Source organism: Mustela erminea, chromosome 9, assembly GCF_009829155.1.
Source record: "Mustela erminea isolate mMusErm1 chromosome 9, mMusErm1.Pri, whole genome shotgun sequence".
Classification (NCBI taxonomy): Eukaryota; Metazoa; Chordata; class Mammalia; order Carnivora; family Mustelidae; genus Mustela; species Mustela erminea.
In genome coordinates, this window is record NC_045622.1 from 59,986,970 (window position 1) to 60,007,624 (window position 20,655).

The following is a 20,655-nucleotide window of genomic DNA, read 5'->3' on the forward strand; positions in this document are numbered from 1 at the left end:
CTTCTTTACCTGGGAGCTCTGATGCACTTAGGCACCCCCAGTCTTTCTGGACCTGAGGGTCCTGAGACCAAACTGTCCCCGAGAGGACTCCACCCTCCCCTGCCACCACTTAGCCTTTGGAGTTACATTCGTCAGTGAAGCAGACTTTTAAACATTCCAAATTTGTGCTCTGTTATGCTACTACTTCCCTGGAGCCATCCATTCCCTCTCCCTGCAGTCTATCTTCCCAAATATTGCCTGAGATTCACTTCTCCACACGTCCTACCTTCCAGAAAGTGGTCGCTTTTGTGTTCATAGAATTGCTGTTCTTCTTCTCTTCAATCTCCTGTGGAGTTTGCAGGTGTTCAGAATGATTTGATTACTATGTAACTGAACTCCTGGGATGGATGATATTTAGATCTTCTACTCCTCCACCATCTTGCTCCTATCTGTTGTTCAAAGACTTTATTATTTTTTTCTTTTTTTAAAGATTTTTTTTTTTAATTTCTTTTTGGCGCAACAGTATTCATTGTTTTTGTACCTCACCCAGTGCTCCATGCAATTCGTGCCTCTCTAACCCACCACCTGGTTCCCCCATCCTCCCACCCCCTGCCCCTTCAAAACCCTCAGATTGTTTTTCAGAGTCCATAGTCTCTCATGGGTCACCTCCCCTTCCAATTTCCCTCAACTCCTTTCTCCTCTCCATCTCCCCTTGTCCTCCATGTTATTTGTTATGCTCCACAAATAAGTGAAACCATATGATAATTGACTCTCTCTGCTTGACTTATTTCACTCAGCATAATCTCTTCCAGTCCCGTCCATGTTGCTACAAAAGTTGGGTATCCATCCTTTCTGATGGAGGCATAATCCTCCATAGTGTATACGGACCACATCTTCCTTATCCATTTGTCTGTTGAAGGGCACGTTGGTTCTTTCCACAGTTTGGTGACTGTGGCCATTGCTGCTATAAACATTGGAATACAGATGGACCTTCTTTTCACGACATCTGTATCTTTGGGTAAATACCCAGTAGTGCAATTGCAGGGTCATAGGGAAGTTCTATTTTTAATTTCTTGAGGAATCTCCACACTGTTTTCCAAAGTGGCTGCACCAACTTGCATTCCCACCAACAGTGTAAGAGGGTTCCCCTTTCTCCACATCCTCTCCAACACAAGTTGTTTCCTGTCTTGCTAATTTTGGCCATTCTAACTGGTGTAAGGTGGTATCTCAGTGTGGTTTTAATTTGAATCTCCCTGAGGGCTAGTGATGATGGACATTTTTTCATGTGTCTGATAGCCATTTGTATGTCTTTATTGGAGAAGTGTTTGTTCATATCTTCTGCCCATTTTTTGATATGATTGTCTGTTTTGTGTGTGTTGAGTTTGAAGAGTTCTTTATAGATCCTGGATATCAACCTTTTGTCTGTACTGTCATTTACAAATATTTTCTCCCATTCTGTGGGTTGCCTCTTTGTTTTGTTGACTGTTTCCTTTGCTGTGCAGAAGCTTTTGATCTTGATGAAGTCCCAAAAGTTTATTTTCGCTTTTGTTTCCTTTGCCTTTGGAGACATATCTTGAAAGAAGTTGCTGTGACTGGTGTTGAAGAGCTTACTGCCTGTGTTCTCCTCTAGGACTCTGATGGAGTCCTGTCTCACGTTGAGGTCTTTTATCCATTTTGAGTTTATTTTTGTGTACAGTGTAAGAGAATGTTCGAGTTTCATTCTTCTACATATAGCTGTCCAGTTTTCCCAGCACCATTTATTGAAGAGACTGTCTTTTTCCACTGTATATTTTTTTCCTGTTTTGTAGAAGATTATTTGCCCATAGAGTTGAGTTTCCATATCTGGGCTCTCTACTCTGTTCCACAGGAAACAACATGTGTTGGAGAGGATGTGGAGAAAGAGGAACCCTCTTACACTGTTGGTGGGAATGAAAGTTTGTGCAGCCACTTTGGAAAACAATGTGGAGATTCCTCAAGAAATTAAAACTAGAGCTTCCCTATGACCCTGCAATTGCACTACTGGGTATTTACTCCAAAGATACAGATGTCGTGAAAAGAAGGGCCATCTGTACCCCAATGTTTATAGCAGCAATGGCCACAGTCACCAAACTGTGGAAAGAACCAAGATGCCCTTCAACAGACGAATGGATAAGGAAGATGTGGTCCGTATACACTATGGAGGATTATGCCTCCATCAGAAAGGATGAATACCCAACTTTTGTAGCAACATGGACGGGACTGGAAGAGATTATGCTGAGTGAAATAAGTCAAGCAGAGAGAGTCAATTATCATATGGTTTCACTTATTTGTGAAGCATAACAAATAACATGGAGGACAAGGGGAGATGGAGAGGAGAAAGGAGTTGAGGGAAATTGGAAGGGGAGGTGACCCATGAGAGACTATGGACTCTGAAAAACAATCTGAGGGTTTTGAAGGGGCAGGGGGTGGGAGGATGGGGGAACCAGGTGGTGGGTTAGAGAGGCACGAATTGCATGGAGCACTGGGTGTGGTGCAAAAACAATGAATACTGTTATGCTAAAAAAAATTTCTTTTTTAAATCACTGTTTAAAAAAATAGAAATGCAAAGGAAAAACACAGGTGTATGTATCAGAAAGTTCAGGTTAGAACGTTATTATGGAATTTGATGTACTGGACATCTTACTGTGATGATAAATAGTTTAAAAATTATCTATATAAAAATAATGAACCAGAATAGTGGGAATGAGTTAAAAATAAAATTTGTCCTATGAAGTAGTGGTGGTTGTTCTCTTGTAGTCTTTTTTTTTTTCTTTTTCTTTTTCTTTCCTTGTTGTTTTTCTGGGGGAGGGGCCTGCCACGTGGGTTTTCAGTCAATGATGTTCCCTGAGTTAAGTCCTCTCGCCCTGCTCAAGGGGGTGGGCTCTGAGGAAACAGGTTTTTTTCAGGCTTTTGTTCTCTGGAGGTTTTTATGTTTGTTCACTTTTCTTTTTTTTTCCCTCTCTCCTTGACCGCTTTTGATGGTTTTTGTAGGTTTAGAGCAAAGCAATCTGCACCCTGACGCCCCTCTCAGAGAGAAGCCTCAGTCTGGTCACCTGTGGGTGTTGCAGAGTCCATATAAATTCCCCCTTGGTCGCTGGCAGAGCATGTTCTGAGTCGCAGTCCCTGGGGATGCAGGATCTTCTGCTTGTACCCAAAACCATGGCAGCAGCGGCTGTCTGGGCAGCTCCTGGCCGCTAGAGAGGTTCCAAACAGTGATGGCACACTGAGATTTTCCCACTGGCCGGGGCTGGGAGTGCCGGTCTTTCTGGGTCTAAGAACACCAGGCTTGCGCACACCTCTCTTAGGGGAGGTTGCGGGTCGCACGCGCGTGTCTCAGGCTCTGAGAGCAGGGCGCAGGTCCGAGACCACCAGTCTGGGCCTTCCACACACCTCTCTCAGGGGAGAGTGAGGGGTGCATGCGTCTCAGGCTCTGTAGCACGGCTCAGCGTGCGAGGCTCCCAGCCCCTCACAGGAGCGGGACCCCAGGCATTGGCGCGCTGGCGACTCAGGGACCAAGACCTGGTTTCTCCGCTGCACTCTCTCTGGCTCAGCGCCAGGGGAGGCTGTCCTGGGTCCGGGGACTTAAGCCCCTGAACCTAGCCTCCCCGATTCCCACAATCCCCCCCCCCAATCCTTTGCTCTTTCTGAGTGCTTTTAACCAGTCTCCAAGTTAATGATGGTCCCCAGACGCAGGGCACTCTTGCTCGTGTTAGGGATATTACTTTCCAATCGGTCACCTCTGGTGGCTCCCTCCCCCTTTTATATATCTTCCGGTATCAGTCCAAAGTTCCCACTCTGCTTTACCTGCCCACTGGCGTCTTCTACCCCTGAAGAGATCCAGACATGTATAATTCTGATCTCAGGCTGATTTCATGGGTGATTGGAGTTCTTTGGTAGGTAATCAGCTCACTTTAGGGTACAGGTTGAAACGGAGCCTTCTCCTACTTCCCCGCCATCTTGTCTCTGTTCAAATACTTTAAATGGGTAATGATGAGCTGGAAATTTCTAGGGCATAGAATTTCCATAATATAAATTAAAACTTATCATATAGGACTTCTATTTTTAAATGCCAATATTTACAGTATACTAGATATTAAAACTTTTCTACTCTTTGAACTTTTAATGATAATTCTTAGACTCAACTCAAAGTTATGAAAGGGGAACGTAATGTTTTGAAAATTCTTTTAGGAAATCATCACATAAAACTATTTTCTAAAGATTTATTTACTTACTATTTTAGAGAAAGAGAGTACATATGGGTGGACAGGGGCAGTGGGAGATGGAGAGAAGATCCCAAGCAGATACCAAGCCCAGTGCTCCTAGTGCATAATCCACTGAGGGACTCCATCTTATGAACCTGAGATCATGACCTGAGCCAAAATCAAGAAGAGGATGCTCAACTAATGCAGGCAACTGGGTGTGACAACAACATAAAATTTCTGAAGAACATTAAATTGAAATAATTTGAGAGGAGGGAGGTATGTTACAAGGGAAGAGAATAGTGTACGCTGAAGTCATAGAAGAAAAATCAGTTAATCCTGGAAGGTGCTTTCACAGAAGGAATCTTTCATGTAGGGACCTGATGGATGGCTGAAGTTCAGGTATCTGCAGGGGTCTACCTAGAGTATGGTTAACATTTCTTACCAGGTCTGATTCCATGGCAAATGAAGGGGACACTTGCATAGAACCCATGCAGAAAAGGACACTATGCTTTCCTTAACACTCTATGGTCACCCTCATGAAATTCATTTCATTTTTGAGCTTGTGTTTTGTAGGTGAAGCCTATATTGCAACAATGTATGCATGTGCTCACCACCATTGTTTGCCGCCCATGAGCACAGAAGTCTGATGAATTTACAGTGAGAGGAAGTTCAGAAAAACACACAGAATAAAGAGAAGAGAAGAAATGAAGGAAACAAAAGAAAAGAGAAAGAAAGAGAGGAGAAGGGAGGACAAAACCTAAAATAAAATACACCAGAAGTTTCATTTCCTTTTTCCTAGAAAAGTCATCAAGGAAGATTTTCCAAAATATTCCTCATGTTATCAATACTCCTTCTCATTCTTTCTCTCAAAATGTGCATCACAGACCAAATCCCTGGAGGAGGCCAATTTGGTTTACACTCCTGATCATCACGGACAGAGGCAATAAATAAGCTTGCTTATCAAGCCCATTCACCAGCGGAGGCTGGGACAGAGCTGAGCTGAAGAAAATCACTGAGCCCTGAAAACAGAGAGCAAACAAAGATCAGACATTTCAACCCAGATTACACATTCAGACCCTTCTGTTCCCTCCTACCACACCCACCTGATCCTGCACTGAAACACAACTTTCACCTCCTTAACTAACTCTGTGCATTCAGATACCCACCTCCTGCACAAGCTGTCACTCGGGCACCCTCTGCCCACACACAGCCTCACACTCAGTACACCCTCTCACAGAGCTCCAACTTCAGTGGGCTCCACCTGCAAGTGCGTATCTTCCATACAGGTATGTTCTTCAAATCCGGTTGCCCAACAACTGTGTTCTATGACAGAACACAGGGTTAAATTTTTGCGGTCTAGGTCAGAGATGGGGACCTCAAAGGCCAGACCCTGAGACAGTTTCCAGAGGATGCTCCCATTATGGACCAGAGTGCCACTCCCTCAGTATCCATATCCCATTATTTCCTAGGGGAAAAAAAAATTCTAGCTCTGCTCTAACCATAGGTTTTCTGTCCCGCACATCCCAGATGGTCACAGAGTACTAGTACCTTATAATTACACTTGGAACGTTCCTTAATGGGCTAAGAATGGGCTGGAAAGAATAGGGAAGGGAAGACAGTAGCGATTCCAGCTCTCTGCCCACCACCATCCAAGCCTCTCTCCCCACTGCAGTCAAAGCATGTGTCAAGTCCAAGCCCAAGACCTTCATCAGTGAAAGTCTCTATACAAATATGAGGGCCTCCCTAATTTTCTTTACATTTGGAATTCAGATAATTAGGAAAGTGTTTGCAGCCTTATGAATTGATATTTGACAAATGCGTTGTTTGAGAGAGGGGAATTCAGATATTGGTCATAGTCATGGACATCTGGGTCAGGTGAAACTTGAAAATCGAATCAGGACCCCTAATTTCAGGACCCTCTGCAGTGAACATGCTTTGTGATCTGGATGACATCAGTTTACTTCTCTGGATATTGTCTCCCTTCGATTAAGGGTGCAAAGGATTATGACACTCTATTTTCTCCAGAAGGGTGTTAGTAGATAAAGAGCTTGCCACAAAAGGGGGCAATGATTTCGGGTGTTGAAATTTTTTTTTAATATTTTATTTATTTATTTGAAAGACAGAGATCACAAGTAGGCAGAGAGGCAGGCAGAGAGAGAGAAGGAAGCAGGCTCCCCACCGAGCAGAGAGCCCTACGCGGGGCTCGATCCCAGGACCCTGGGCTCATGACCCGAGCCGAAGGCAGAGGCCCTAACCCACTGAGCCACCCAGGCGCCCCTCAGGTGTCGAAATTTTTAACTCATACATACTATTTTAACTTTTAAATTTTTAACTCATACATACTCTGCTGGCCATGGGTCTGGATTCAATGAGGATGCCATCCTCATTGCCATTTCCTATGGTCAACTATAAACTTTGTGAAGGTAATAAACCATATGATGTGATTTCAAATTGAGAGTTGGAAAAAAGAAGTCCCAAAGAGGTTGTGGGATTATTCCAATGCCACATAAGGAACAGATGGGAAAGGAGAGAATTATAGAGTCATTGATTTTTTTTTTTTTTTCAAATTAAGACAGGCCAAGAAGTAGAAGATTTATTCTCAGTCACAGATCAATTCTGTTAGAGTATCAGGACCAAAATTCAAGTTTCCTAGAATCCCACACAGGTTTCTTTTAAGTAGACGATGTGCTTACTTAAGGGGAATGTTTTTGAATAGTAGCTAGCCTTCCACAGCAAAACCAGATTCCCTTCCAGAATATCTTCACTGTGTCCCAAGGACAATAATTTTCTGTCTTGATCTGCCTCTGTCATCCCTTGGTATGCTCATCTAGCCTGAGTGTTCAGCCATCACACTGCTGAGTGTGCAGGACCTTTAGCTGCCTTTGCCACAGTACTGACTGCTGTCTCTCAACTAGACTGTCTGATAGCATCTTTAAGATTCTTGAACAAGTTAATAACAAATAATTTTCTCAGCCTAAAAAATATTGTCTCACAGAAATATCATCATTTTATGTGAATGAACCAAAGAACTGATGTGGCAGGGCAGTCACACCATGACCCTTTGTATCGAGCCCTTTATTTCCATGCAGAATGGCAGCTTCCAACCTTAGTAATGATGGTCTCCCAGCCACTCTGTTCCTGACAGGGATCCCAGGGCTGGAGTGGGCCCACGTCTGGATTGCCATTCCCTTCTGTGCCATGTATCTGGTAGCTCTGGCTGGGAATGCTGCTCTCATCCTGGTCATTGTGACGGACAGTGCTCTTCATGCACCCATGTACCTCTTCCTGTGTCTTCTCTCACTCACTGACCTGGCTCTCAGCTCTACCACTGTGCCCAAAATGCTGGCCATTTTGTGGCTCCGTGCTGGTGAGATTTCCTTTGGTGGTTTCCTGGCACAGATGTTTTGTGTCCATTCTATCTATACTCTGGAGTCTTTAGTTCTTCTTGCCATGGCCTTTGATCGCTATGTGGCTATCTGCAACCCACTGAGATATACAACCATTCTCAACCATACCGTAATAGGCAAAATTGGCTTTGCTGGACTTGTCCGTAGTGTGGCCATCGTCTCCCCATTCATCTTCTTGCTGAGGCGACTACCTTACTGTGGTCACCATGTCATGGCACACACATACTGTGAGCACATGGGCATCGCTCGCCTGGCCTGTGCCAACATCACTGTCAATATTGTCTATGGGCTGACTGTGGCTCTGCTGGCCATGGGTCTGGATTCCATCCTCATTGCCATTTCCTATGGCTTTATCCTCCATGCTGTCTTCCTCCTGCCATCTCAAGATGCCAGGCACAAAGCTCTGAATACCTGCGGTTCCCACCTCGGAGTCATCCTGGTCTTCTACATTCCTGCCTTCTTCTCCTTCCTCACCCACCGCTTTGGGCAGCACCGAGTCCCCAAGAATGTGCACATCTTTCTGGCAAACCTCTATGTTCTGGTGCCTCCTGTGCTTAACCCAATCATCTATGGGGTTAGGACCAAGGAGATACGGAGTCGACTTCTGAGACTACTTCAATTGAAGAAAGGCTCAGTATGAGTTCCAAGCAGCACTTGGAAATGAAAAGGACTGCTAAATGGGCAGGGTAATTGTCTAGGAGCTTTTACATGCAGGGGAGCCCATGATGTGAGACTCAGGAGGGGGCAGTGGAAGAGAAATGGTCAGATAACTTATTGAATATGATGGTGAATGTGCTTCTTGAGCTATTCTGAATTGCCCTGAGCAAGATTATATTTTTTTCTGTCATCTATAACTTGACTATAATTTTCCAAGAAGAAAAACATTCCTGTCTGGAATTCTCACTGCATCTCATGTTGGAAATACTCTACTGGGAAATAAAATAAAAGCAAACAAAAAAAGAGAACATTCAGAGTGCATTTAAATAAACTCCAAAGCTTTGTGCAGAGATCAAGAGCACAAGACACAAGTGGAATAATCAGAGTGCCTGGGTTGAACACTGGATCCTCCACTCTCTAGTTTTGTGTTTTGAACATATTGCTAAATCTTTCTATGCCTATTTTTGTCAACTTTATAATGAGAATAATAATATCTAACTCTGGGGGTGTGGTAGGGATAAAATAAATTATTGAATGTGTAGAAATTTTAGAAGAGTGAAGCATAAAATGCTTAATAAATAAATGTAAGATGTAAAAGTTACATAACCTCTCAAAACATTATTATTTTTGGTTTGTAACTCATCTAAGAATATTTTCTGTTTTCTACTCTCACATAATTTTTGTTACTGTATTATATAACTGTCGCATAAATTTAGGCATTGCTTGGCATATTATTAGCACTCAGTAAAACCATATTTTCTTCCATTACCATCCACTCCTCTTATTGCGAGGTTCATTTCCTTTTAGCCACAAATTTGTCCCTTATTAAGGATATACAGAAGCCTGTTCAGAGTCCCAGTGCTTTTCTACATAGTTGCTTTTTGACTTTGGTTACTCAGTGTACTTTTAAATTTATCATACTTGAAAATTGTTGAGCTTCTGTAAATTAATATTTTTCATCAAATTCAAATAGTTTTTTTAGAAGATTTATTTACTTATTTTAGAGAGAGAGAGCATGAGCAGGAGGGACAGAGGGAGAGAGACTCTGAGGCAGACTCCACACTGAGTGCAGAGCCTGATATGGGGCTTGATCTCATGACCCCAGGATCATGACCTGAGCCAAAAGCAGGAGTCCAATGCTTAACCAACTGCATCACCCAGGTGCCCCTAAATTCAGAGAGTTCTGAATGTTAATTCTTCAAATATTCCTTCCTTCTTTCTCTCTCTCTCCCTCTCTGTTCCTTCTTAGACTTTCATAAATACATATTGGCATTCCTGATGATGTGTCACAGGTCTCCAAGGCTCTGCTCATTTTACTTAATTCCTTTTTCTTTCAGTTACTCAGACTGAATAATCTTCATAGACCAATTTTCATGTTTGCTGTTTCTTTCTTCTGTATGGTCAAATGTACTCTCAAAACCTTAGAGTACATTTTTTGTTTCAATTATTGTTCTTTTTAACTCCAGAATTTATGATTTTTAAAAATAATTTTTATCTCTTTACTAATATTATCACTATCACAATTTCACTTAGTTCTTTGGCATATTTGAAATAACTCATTTAAAGTCATGGTTTAGTAAGTCCAATGTTTTGGTTTCCTACAGTTCCACTTGATATATTTTTTTTTTTTTCCTGTGCTTGGGCCTTAATTTTCATTTCTTTTGAAGTCCCATAACCTGTTGAAAACTGAAAATTTCAGTTTATTTTTATTTATTTATTTATTTATTTTTAAAGGTTTTATTTATTTATTTGATAAAGAGACAGAATGCACCCAGGAGTGGGGAGAGGGGCAGAAAGAGAGGGACAAAGGGAGAAACAGGCTCCCAGCTGAGCAGGGAGCCCAATGTCAGGCTCCATCTTGCTGGGATCATGACCTGAGCAAAAGGCAGATGCTTAACCAACTTAGCCACCGAGGCAACCCTGAAAACTCAACATTTTAAATAACATAATGTGGCAACTTGGAGAATCACATTGTCTTTCCGCAGAATTTGTTTTTGTTGTTGTTACTGCTGCTATTTGCTTAGTGATTTGCCAAATTATTTCTGTAACATCAATTCTTTTTTATGTGTAGCCACTGAAGTCTCTGCTGAGCTAGCTCAGTGGCCTGTTAATAACTGGAAAGAGATTTCCTTACATACCTGGAAACAGTAAGTCTTTGTCTTTACTCAGAATACTATATGCAGGCTGGAGCAAAACTTCAACACTCAGCCATTCAGTGTGGGACTCTATGTTAACCTTCCTTTTCCTTCTCATGCAGAGCTTCAAGTTGAGACAGGGATGTTAGGGCTTCCTCAGATCTTTTCTGGTATATCTACAGCCCTCAGGCTGTACAGAGACCTGGACATGCTTATGGCTTTCTATATTTTGACATGTGTCAAAGACATTAAAAGCTCCTACAAATATAATATTTTCCTCTTTAACTTTTTGGCTAGTTTCTTATTTTTTCCCAACTGTTATCGGCTATCATAGGCAGCTACAAAGTTAATTGATTGCCTGTGATTGTTTTTGACAGTTACCCATAGGAAAAAATAATGTTTACACAAAAAAAATCTATGGATGAGAACAAATACAGATAGCTTGCAAGAGTGGTCTTCAGCCATTGATTTTTGGCTGGAATACTCAGTCCACTCTCTCTTCTAGGCAGCAAACAAGGGACAATTTCAAATCCTGATTTAGAGCAAGTATTTTTTTAAATTATTTTTTATTTTAACTCAATTTAATAAACATATAGTGTATTATTAGTTTAAGAGGTAGAATTCAGTGATTCATCAGTTGCATACAACACCAGGACACCAAGTACCCTTCTTAATGCCCGTCACTCAGTTACTTCATCCCCTGGCCCAATTCCCCTTCAGCAACCCTCGGTCTGTTTCCTTCAGTTAAGAGTCTCTTATAGTTTGCCTCCCTTTCTGTTTTCATCTTATTTTTCTTTCCCCTCCCCTATTTTCACCTGTTTTGTTTCTTCAAGTCCACATATAAGTGAAATCATATGGTATTTTTGTTTCTCTAATTGATTTATTTTGCTTAATATAATACCCTCTAGTTCCATCCACATCATTGCAAATGTCTTCTTTATCCATTTGTCCATCAATAGACATCTGGGTAGAGAAAGTCCCTTCATTAATTTATTTTTTATTAACATATAATATATTATTAGCCCCAGGGGTACAGGTCTGTGAATTGCCAGGTTCACACACTTCACAACACTCACCATAGCACATACCTTCCCCAATGTCCATAACCCAACGACCCGCTCCCTACCCCTTCCCCCCCAACAACCCTCAGTTTGTTTTGTGAGATTGAGTCGCTTATGGTTTGTCTCCCTCCCAATCCCATCTTGTTTCATTTTTTCCTTCCCTACTCCCCCAACCCTCCCCCACTTTGCCTCTCAAATTCTTCATATCAGGGAGATCATATGATAATTGTCTTTCTCTGAATGACTTACTTCATTCAGCATAATACCCTCTAGTTCCATCCACATTGTTGCAAATGGCAAGATTTCATTTCATTTGATGGCTGCATAGTATTCCATTGTGTATATATACCACATCTTCTTTATCCAGTCATCTGTTGATGGTCATCTAGGTTCTTTCCATAGTTTGGCTATAGTGGACATTGCTGCTATAAACTTTCAGGTGCACGTGTCCCTTCTGATCACTACATTTGTATCTTTGGGGTAAATATCCAATAGTGTGATTGCTGGTTCATAGGGTAGCTCTATTTTCAACTTTTTGAGGAACCTCCATGCTGTTTTGCAGAGTGGTTGCACCAGCTTGCATTCCCACCAATAGTGTAGGAGGGTTTCCTTTCTCTGTATCCTCACCAGCATCTGTCATTTCCTGACTTGTTAATTTTAACCATTCTGACTGGTGTGAGGTGGTATCTCATTGTGGTTTTGATTTGTATTTCCCTGATGCCAAGTAATGTGGAACAGTTTTTCATGTGTCTGTTGGCCATCTGGATGTCTTCTTTGCAGAAATGTCGGTTCATGTCCTCTGCCCATTTCTTGATTGGATTATTTGTTCTTTGGGTGTTGAGTTTGATAAGTTTTTTATAGAATTTGGACACTAGCCCTTTATCTGATATGTCATTTGCAAATATCTTCTCCTATTCTGTCAGCTGTCTTTTGGTTTTGTTGACTGTTTCCTTTGCTGTGCAAAAGCTTTTGATCTTGATGAAGTCCCAATAGTTCATTTTTGCCCTTGCTTCCCTTGCCTTTGGTGGTGTTTCTAGGAAGAAGTTGTTGACCTGAGGTCAAAGAGGATGCTGCCTCTGTTCTCCTCAATGATTTTGATGGATTCCTTTCTCACATCAAGGTCCTTCATCCATTTGGAGTCTATTTTTGTGTGTGGTGTAAGGAAATGGTCCAGTTTAATTCTTCTACATGTGGCTGTCCAAATTTCCCAACACCATTTGTTGAAGAGACTGTCCTTTTTCCATTGGACGTAGAGAAACTCTCTTCAATGAGCAATTAAATCACCATATACTTGACTAAGGCTTGCTTTCACTGCTTATACATATTTATTTTAAGAGCAATGCCTGGCTTTAGAGTTGAGTATTTTGACAGTGTTTGTATGATCTGAATATAAATATATTATTGAAAACATAAGCAGGATAGTGGGAGTGGTTTTGTCTCTTTCATCCCCAATCTTAAGTTAAAGAAGTCAAATTTCTTAATGGGGAGTTACATGAAAGAAAATTAGAAAAAGATTCAAGCAGGAAATATTGCTTTTTTTCATATGCTCAACTTTGAGGAATTTTTCAATTGTAATTAAATATCTATCATTAGATTATGTTGTTAACTAGAAAGAAAAGAACCCCAAATATGTGATTCTTACATAGAGTAATCCTTAATATAACTGACACATTTAATGGACTACTGTATTTTTCAAAATTCACTAGGTGACCTTCACAGATGAAAAAAAATATGTCATGTGTATATATGTGTTTGGTTTTAGAGATGTGTGTTAGAAATCCAAGCATTATTCAATTAAAATCTATTTTCATCAAATTATGTACAATATTTTTGAGTTACATTCAATCCTAAAATTATTTAATCTCATGAAATATTCCCTGTTTCCTTAGTGATGTAACATTTCTCTTACATTTAATAATAATTTAAAAATTACAGTAAGTTACAACAAAATGAATGAAATTATATCTGATTTTTATATATGATTTACATTTCCTGAATCATCAAATATCAAACAGGTTATATCACATGCATGCAGACATGTGAACTATAGGATACTGTGTTAATTGCTAAGCTATTGCCTCTCAGCTTCAAACCCTTCTGAGGTCAGCTTGGGGATGCCTGGGATGGTACCACCTTTGTCCTCTACCTGCTGGCTGGCTGTTAGGCTTTGCCAGTAGAGGGCAGTAGAGGTTAATTAGAGGGCTGGGACAGGGACAAGGGATTTGTTTATCTTATGCATATTCTGTCCTGCTGGTGTCACCCAAGCATTTGTTATTTTCATTGGCAATAGCAGTGGATTCTAACAGAAATGGTAGGCTCAGTGGGTTAAGGCCTCGCCTTAGGCTCAGGTCAGGATCTCAGGGTCCTGGAATCCAGCCCCACATCGGGCTCTCTGCTCAGCGGGAAGCCTGCTTCCCCCTCTCACTCCACCTGCCTCTCTGCCTACTTGTGATCTCTCTCTGTCAAATAAATAAAACCTTTAAAAAATAAAATAAAATTGCCCCTTACTTCTAGCTAACCTTTTATGTCCTTCAGATAGACCAGCAACAACTGGCTGGAATCCCTCCTCAAAGGTCTGAGTCCCAGCTATAATGGCACTCTCCTTTGCCAGATCCTCCTCTCTTAGGACCATTGGTGGTTACAGCAGTTACTCTCAATCATGCCATGATTGCCACAGTACAGAAACAAAACTCCATCTACCCCAGCTAATGTACATACAGAAACAAGGGTTCTCAGTGGTTACTTTTATAAAGATAAAATTAAGAAAAATTAAGTATTAACCATACTTCATTGAACCAATATTGACTTGTGAATACATGAGATAGTTTGGAAGAAAATATAATCTCCATCAATCTCATTAAGGAATAATATTTCCAAAACTAATTAAGCTTATGTTTATGATTTATAAAATTTAAAGATTTTCATATTACTTTCACTAATGCATGATTATAATAGTTTTTATAATTAAACATTTTAACATTTAGAGCCTATTGTTATAGGAAACATAAATAATTCCGATAGTATTACTAGTACATAAGAGTTATCATAATGAAATATTTAAAAATATATATATACATGTGAGAAGATGGTCCAACTTCAAAGAGACAAAGCAATAATTTCAAATTTCTGACAGTTAATAAAAGCATGTTCATACATTTTTAAATGGGTAGTGATGACTTAGAAATTCTAGTACGTACAGCTAACAAAAGATAAGTTAAATTGTTATATAGAGGTTTTATTTTTAAATGCCAATATTCACAATGTTCTGTAAATTACATCATTTTCTACTCTGTAAACTTTTAATGACAATTGTTAGAATCAACTTAAAATTATGGAAGGGGAATACAGTGTTTTAAAAATTGTTTTAGGAAAGAGCCAGATAAAGTTTTTGAAGACCACTAGATGGAATTAATTTGAGGGGGGAAAAGTATGTTCAAAGGGAAGAGAGAAAAGTACTCTGAAGTCATGGAAAAAAGATCAGTTAAACCTGGGAGGTGCTTTGACAGAGGGAGTCCCTGGCTCAGGGACCTGATGGATGGCTGAAATTCAGGCATCTGAGGGGATCCACCTAGAGTACAGATGTCATTTTTTACCAGGTCCAGCTTCAAGGCAATGGATCAAGGCACTTGCAATGTGCCCATCATTTCCTCTTTCTTAGAAAAGTCATTGAGGAAGATTTCCCAAAATATTCCTCATGTTATCAATGCTCCTTTTCATTCTTTCTCTCAAAATGTGCATCACATCACCACTTCCTCATATCAGGGAGATCATATGATAGTTGTCTTTCTCCGCTTGACTTATTTCGCTAAGCACGATACGCTTTAGTTCCATCCATGTTGTCGCAAATGGCAAGATTTCATTTCTTTTGATGGCTGCATAGTATTCCATTGTGTGTACGAGAAGAATAAATGAAACAAGATGGGATTGGGAGGGAGACAAACCATAAGTGACTCTTAATCTCACAAAACAAACTGAGGGTTGCTCAGGGGAGGGGGGTTGGGAGAAGTGGGGTGGGGTTATGGACATTGGGGAGGGTATGTGCTTTGGCAAGTGCTGTGAAGTGTGTAAACCTGGCGATTCACAGACCTGTACCCCTGGGGATAAAAATACATGTTTATAAAAAATGAAAAATTTAAAAAAAATGTGCATCACAGACCAAATCCCTGGAGGAGGCCAATTTGGTTTACACTCCTGAGCATCACAGACAGAGGCAATAAATAAGCTTGCTTATCAAGCCCATTCACCAGCAAAGGCTGGGACACAGAGCTGAGCTGAAGACAATCACTGAGCCCTGAAAACAGAGAGCAAACAAAGATCAGACATTTCAACCCAGATTACACATTCAGACCCTTCTGTTCCCTCCTACCACACCCACCTGATCCTGCACTGAAACACAACTTTCACCTCCTTAACTAACTCTGTGCATTCAGATACCCACCTCCTGCACAAGCTGTCACTCGGGCACCCTCTGCCCACACACAGCCTCACACTCAGTACACCCTCTCACAGAGCTCCAACTTCAGTGGGCTCCACCTGCAAGTGCGTGTCTTCCATACAGGTATGTTCTTCAAATCCGGTTGCCCAACAACTGTGTTCTATGACAGAACACAGAGTTAAATTTTGGGGGTCTAGGTCAGAGATGGGGACCTCAAAGGCCAGACCCTGAGACAGTTTCCAGAGGATGCTCCCATTATGGACCAGAGTGCCACTCCCTCAGTATCCATATCCCATTATTTCCTAGGGGAAAAAAAAATTCTAGCTCTGCTCTAACCATAGGTTTTCTGTCCTTCACATCCCAGATGGTCACAGAGTACTAGTACCTTATAATTACACTTGGAACGTTCCTTAATGGGCTAAGAATGGGCTGGAAAGAATAGGGAAGGGAAGACAGTAGCGATTCCAGCTCTCTGCCCCACCATCCAAGCCTCTCTCCCCACTGCAGTCAAAGCATGTGTCAAGTCCAAGCCCAAGACCTTCATCATACAAATATGAGGGCCTCCCTAATTCTCTTTACATTCGGAATTCAGATAATTAGGAAAGTGTTTGCAGCCTTATGAATTGATATTTGACAAATGCCTTGTTTGAGAGAGGGGAATTCAGATATTGGTTATAGTCATGGACATCTGGGTCAGGTGAAACTTGAAACTCGAATCAGGACCCCTAATTTCAGGACCCTCTGCAGTGAACATGCTTTGTGATCTGGATGACATCAGTTTACTTCTCTGGATATTGTCTCCCTTCTATTAAGGGTGCAAAGGATTATGACACTATTTTCTCCAGAAGGGTGTTAGTAGATAAAGAGCTTGCCACAAAAGGGGGCAATGATTTCGGGTGTTGAAATTTTTAACTCATACATACACTACGTTTTGGTCAACTATAAACTTTGTGAAGGTAATATACCCATATGATGTCATTTCAAATTTAGAGTTGGAAAAATGAAGTCCCAAAGAGGTTGTGGGATTATTCCAATGCCACATAAGGAACGGATGGGAAAGAGAGAATGACTATAGAGTCCTTGATTTTTCCAACTTAAGACAGGCCAAAGAAGTAGATTTATTCTTAATCACAGATCAATTTAGTTAGAGTATCAGGACTAAAATTCAAGTTTCTTAGAATCCCACGCAGGTTTCTTTCTTTTTTTTTATGATATTTATTTGTTTGTTTATTTATTTATTTGATAGACAGAGAGAGCTCACAAGTAGGCAGAAGGAAGGCAGAGAGAGAGGGGGAAGCAGCCTCCCCACTGAGCAGAGAGCCTGATGTGGGGCTCAATCCCAAGACCCTGAGATCATGACCTGAGCCGAAGGCAGAGGCTCAACCCACTGAGCCACCCAGGCGTCCCCCACACAGGTTTCTTTTAAGTAGACAGTGTACTTACTAAAGGGGAATGTTTTTGAATAGTAGCTAGCCTTCCACAGCAAAACCAGATTCCCTTCCCAGAATATCTTCACTGTGTCCCAAGGACAATAATTTTCTGCCTTGATCTGCCTCTATCAGCCCTTAGTATGCTCATCAAGCCTGAGTATTCAGCCATCACACTGCTGGGCATGCAGGACCTCTAGCTGCCTTTGCCACAGTACGAACTGCTGTTTCCCAACTAGAATGTCTGGTCCATTTCATTCTTCTGATTACTCAAATCACTGTAGATACTGAATCATGCAATATGTGAGCACATTCAGGTGACCTAACTTCTTTCTAGGCATTCCAGGTGAGATACAAAATGTTGTTATGTAGTGTATGTTTATGAAGATATATTAGAAAAACAGAAAATAGAGTGATTGTATTATTATATCACAGAGTGTAAAGGTCAATGTTATGTTACATTGGCTTTAGTGAACATTGAGTCTTGAGTGAACATTGATCAAAATGTCTAGGTCCTGACACAAGCATGGTCAGTGTGGAGGTTATAATTTCTAAGAGCATAATCTCAGCCAACTGGATTTTATAGTAGTAGAAGAATGAAAAAAAAAAAAAGACATTAGGGATCAGAAGAAAGGGATGACTTCTGGGAGGTAGAAAACTTGCATCGAAGCTTAGAAAACAGAGAAGGATAAAATAAAGCCTGAAGACTCTCTAGGCCTGGCAAAAAGGCATGAATGAAAGAGGCAAGGAACATTGGTTCTTATGAGTTGACTAAAGGTTAATAAATGATGGCAAGATGTTTAGGAGGTGGGTCATAAAGGACCAGATTGGAAAGATGCTTTAGCAGTTAGTTTGTGCTTAGAAGATAGAACTCAAAACATGATTGAAAAGCACAGGAATTAGCAAAATGGGGGGAAAAAAAGGAGACTATATGTGATAGAATCTTTAAGGTTCTTGTACAAGTTAATGATGAATATTTTTCTCAGCCTAAAAAATATTGTCTCACAGAGGGGTCATTTTATGCAAAGAATGAACCAAAACTCTCATGTGGCAGGGCAGTCATACCATGACCCTTTGTATCGAGCCCTTTATTTCCATGCAGAATGGCAGCTTCCAACCTTAGTAATGATGGTCTCCCAGCCACTCTGTTCCTGACAGGGATCCCAGGGCTGGAGTGGGCCCACATCTGGATTGCCATTCCCTTCTGTGCCATGTATCTGGTAGCTCTGGCTGGGAATGCTGCTCTCATCCTGGTCATTGTGACGGACAGTGCTCTTCATGCACCCATGTACCTCTTCCTGTGTCTTCTCTCACTCACTGACCTGGCTCTCAGCTCTACCACTGTGCCCAAAATGCTGGCCATTTTGTGGCTCCGTGCTGGTGAGATTTCCTTTGGTGGTTGCCTGGCACAGATGTTTTGTGTCCATTCTATCTATGCTCTGGAGTCCTCAGTTCTTCTTGCCATGGCCTTTGATCGCTATGTGGCTATCTGCAACCCACTGAGATATACAACCATTCTCAACCATACCGTAATAGGCAAAATTGGCTTTGCTGGACTTGTCCGTAGTGTGGCCATCGTCTCCCCATTCATCTTCTTGCTGAGGCGACTGCCTTACTGTGGTCACCATGTCATGGCACACACATACTGTGAGCACATGGGCATCGCTCGCCTGGCCTGTGCCAACATCACTGTCAATATTGTCTATGGGCTGACTGTGGCTCTGCTGGCCATGGGTCTGGATTCCATCCTCATTGCCATTTCCTATGGCTTTATCCTCCATGCTGTCTTTCGCCTGCCATCTCAGGATGCCAGGCACAAGGCTCTGAATACCTGCGGTTCCCACCTCGGAGTCATCCTGGTCTTCTACATTCCTGCCTTCTTCTCCTTCCTCACCCACCGCTTTGGGCAGCACCGAGTCCCCAAGAATGTGCACATCTTTCTGGCAAACCTCTATGTTCTGGTGCCTCCTGTGCTCAATCCAATCATCTATGGAGCTAAGACCAACGAGATTCGGAGTCGCCTTCTGAGACTGCTTCACCTGGGGAAAATTTTAACGTGATATTTGGGCAGTTTAGAGATAAGGAAAATAAGTGGGTATGGTAGTTGTCTAGGTGCATTTACATGGATGGAGATCTCTGATATACCAGAAATGTGTTACAGGAGATGAAGCACTGGAAAAAAAGAGAAAGTTAGATGAATTGAAGGTTTCAAAAATCATATTGAACATACCATAATCCTGAGGCTCCCAGTATAACTCTGAAGAGCTCAGAAAGATGATAGTATTTTTACTCTTGGGAATATTTTACAATTAGGAATAATTGCACCTTGGAGAAAACTCAGCAACTATGATATGCCAGTGTAGAATGTGCCTAACATTTTTCTCTTTTGCTGCAAATGTTTCTGTGACTTACTAAAAAGATCAAGTCAATTCCTGTTCTTAATTGAGTCTGGGCTTCATACTGGAATATTCTTCTGTGAGAATTTTTTTAAAAAATGAACATTTGAGGTAAATTTCATCTGATTTCCAATGCTTTGGGTAGCCATGAAGAACACAAAGTCTGAAGTTAGAGTACCTGGGTTTGAGTCCTTGTTCCTCTGCTTACTAGTTTTGTAGCCTTGAACATGTTGCTCAATCTTTCTGTGTCTCAGATTAACCAACTATCAAAAGGACAATGTTAATATCTGACTCTTTTTTTTTAAATATATAATTCTTAAAGCTATTTCTAAGATTAAGTAAGTTAACACATGTAGGAAACTCAAGATAGTGGATACATGTAAAATACCAATTAATAAGAGAATCATATATAAACTTGGAAATTATTAGCCAACTCATACGTTATTTAGGACTATTTTTCGTTACATTATTTTACAGGGTTATTACAATAACTATGTTATAAAACAACATCTCTAAAATATTTAGATAGCTCTTGGGATATGAATAGTGATCATTAAAACTGTATTTCTCCCATCCCTCCTCTGGTCTTCCATTTGGAAGTCCCTTTCCTTATAGCCATAAAGTTATCCCTCATTCAGGAATCATAGAGACTTGGTCAAAATCCAAACTGCTTTTTTGATAGCCCTCCTTTGCCTAGTTACCTCAGTTCTAAAATACCCAAGTAAGTCCCCAATTACTGCTCCCAATAATTCAAAATGTGATTATCACCTGCAATTTAAGTTAAGAGTCTGTGACTCAGAGAGGCTACTATTCCTAAGGTTATATATAACCATATAGATATATGGACCATAACTCATGCATTATCCAGAATGCAGTAGGTGTGAGGACACCAACCTGCACGAACACAGAGCAACAAAAGTGAAGATTCTTTGTCTCTC

At 41.0% G+C, this 20,655-nt stretch overlaps 2 protein-coding genes across 2 annotated transcripts; both read left to right on the top strand.

Moving 5' to 3' along the window:
• The first annotated feature begins 7,289 nt into the window (after nt 1–7,289).
• LOC116599364 (olfactory receptor 52D1-like) lies at nt 7,290–8,246 on the top strand. The gene has a single exon (XM_032359178.1). It carries the CDS (start codon nt 7,290–7,292, stop codon nt 8,244–8,246), a length of 957 nt encoding a protein of 318 aa, XP_032215069.1.
• A 10,178-nt stretch (nt 8,247–18,424) lies between these two features.
• LOC116599800 (olfactory receptor 52D1) lies at nt 18,425–19,381 on the top strand. The gene has a single exon (XM_032359774.1). The coding sequence runs from the start codon at nt 18,425–18,427 to the stop codon at nt 19,379–19,381; it is 957 nt and encodes a 318-aa protein (XP_032215665.1).
• The last annotated feature ends 1,274 nt before the right edge of the window (nt 19,382–20,655 follow it).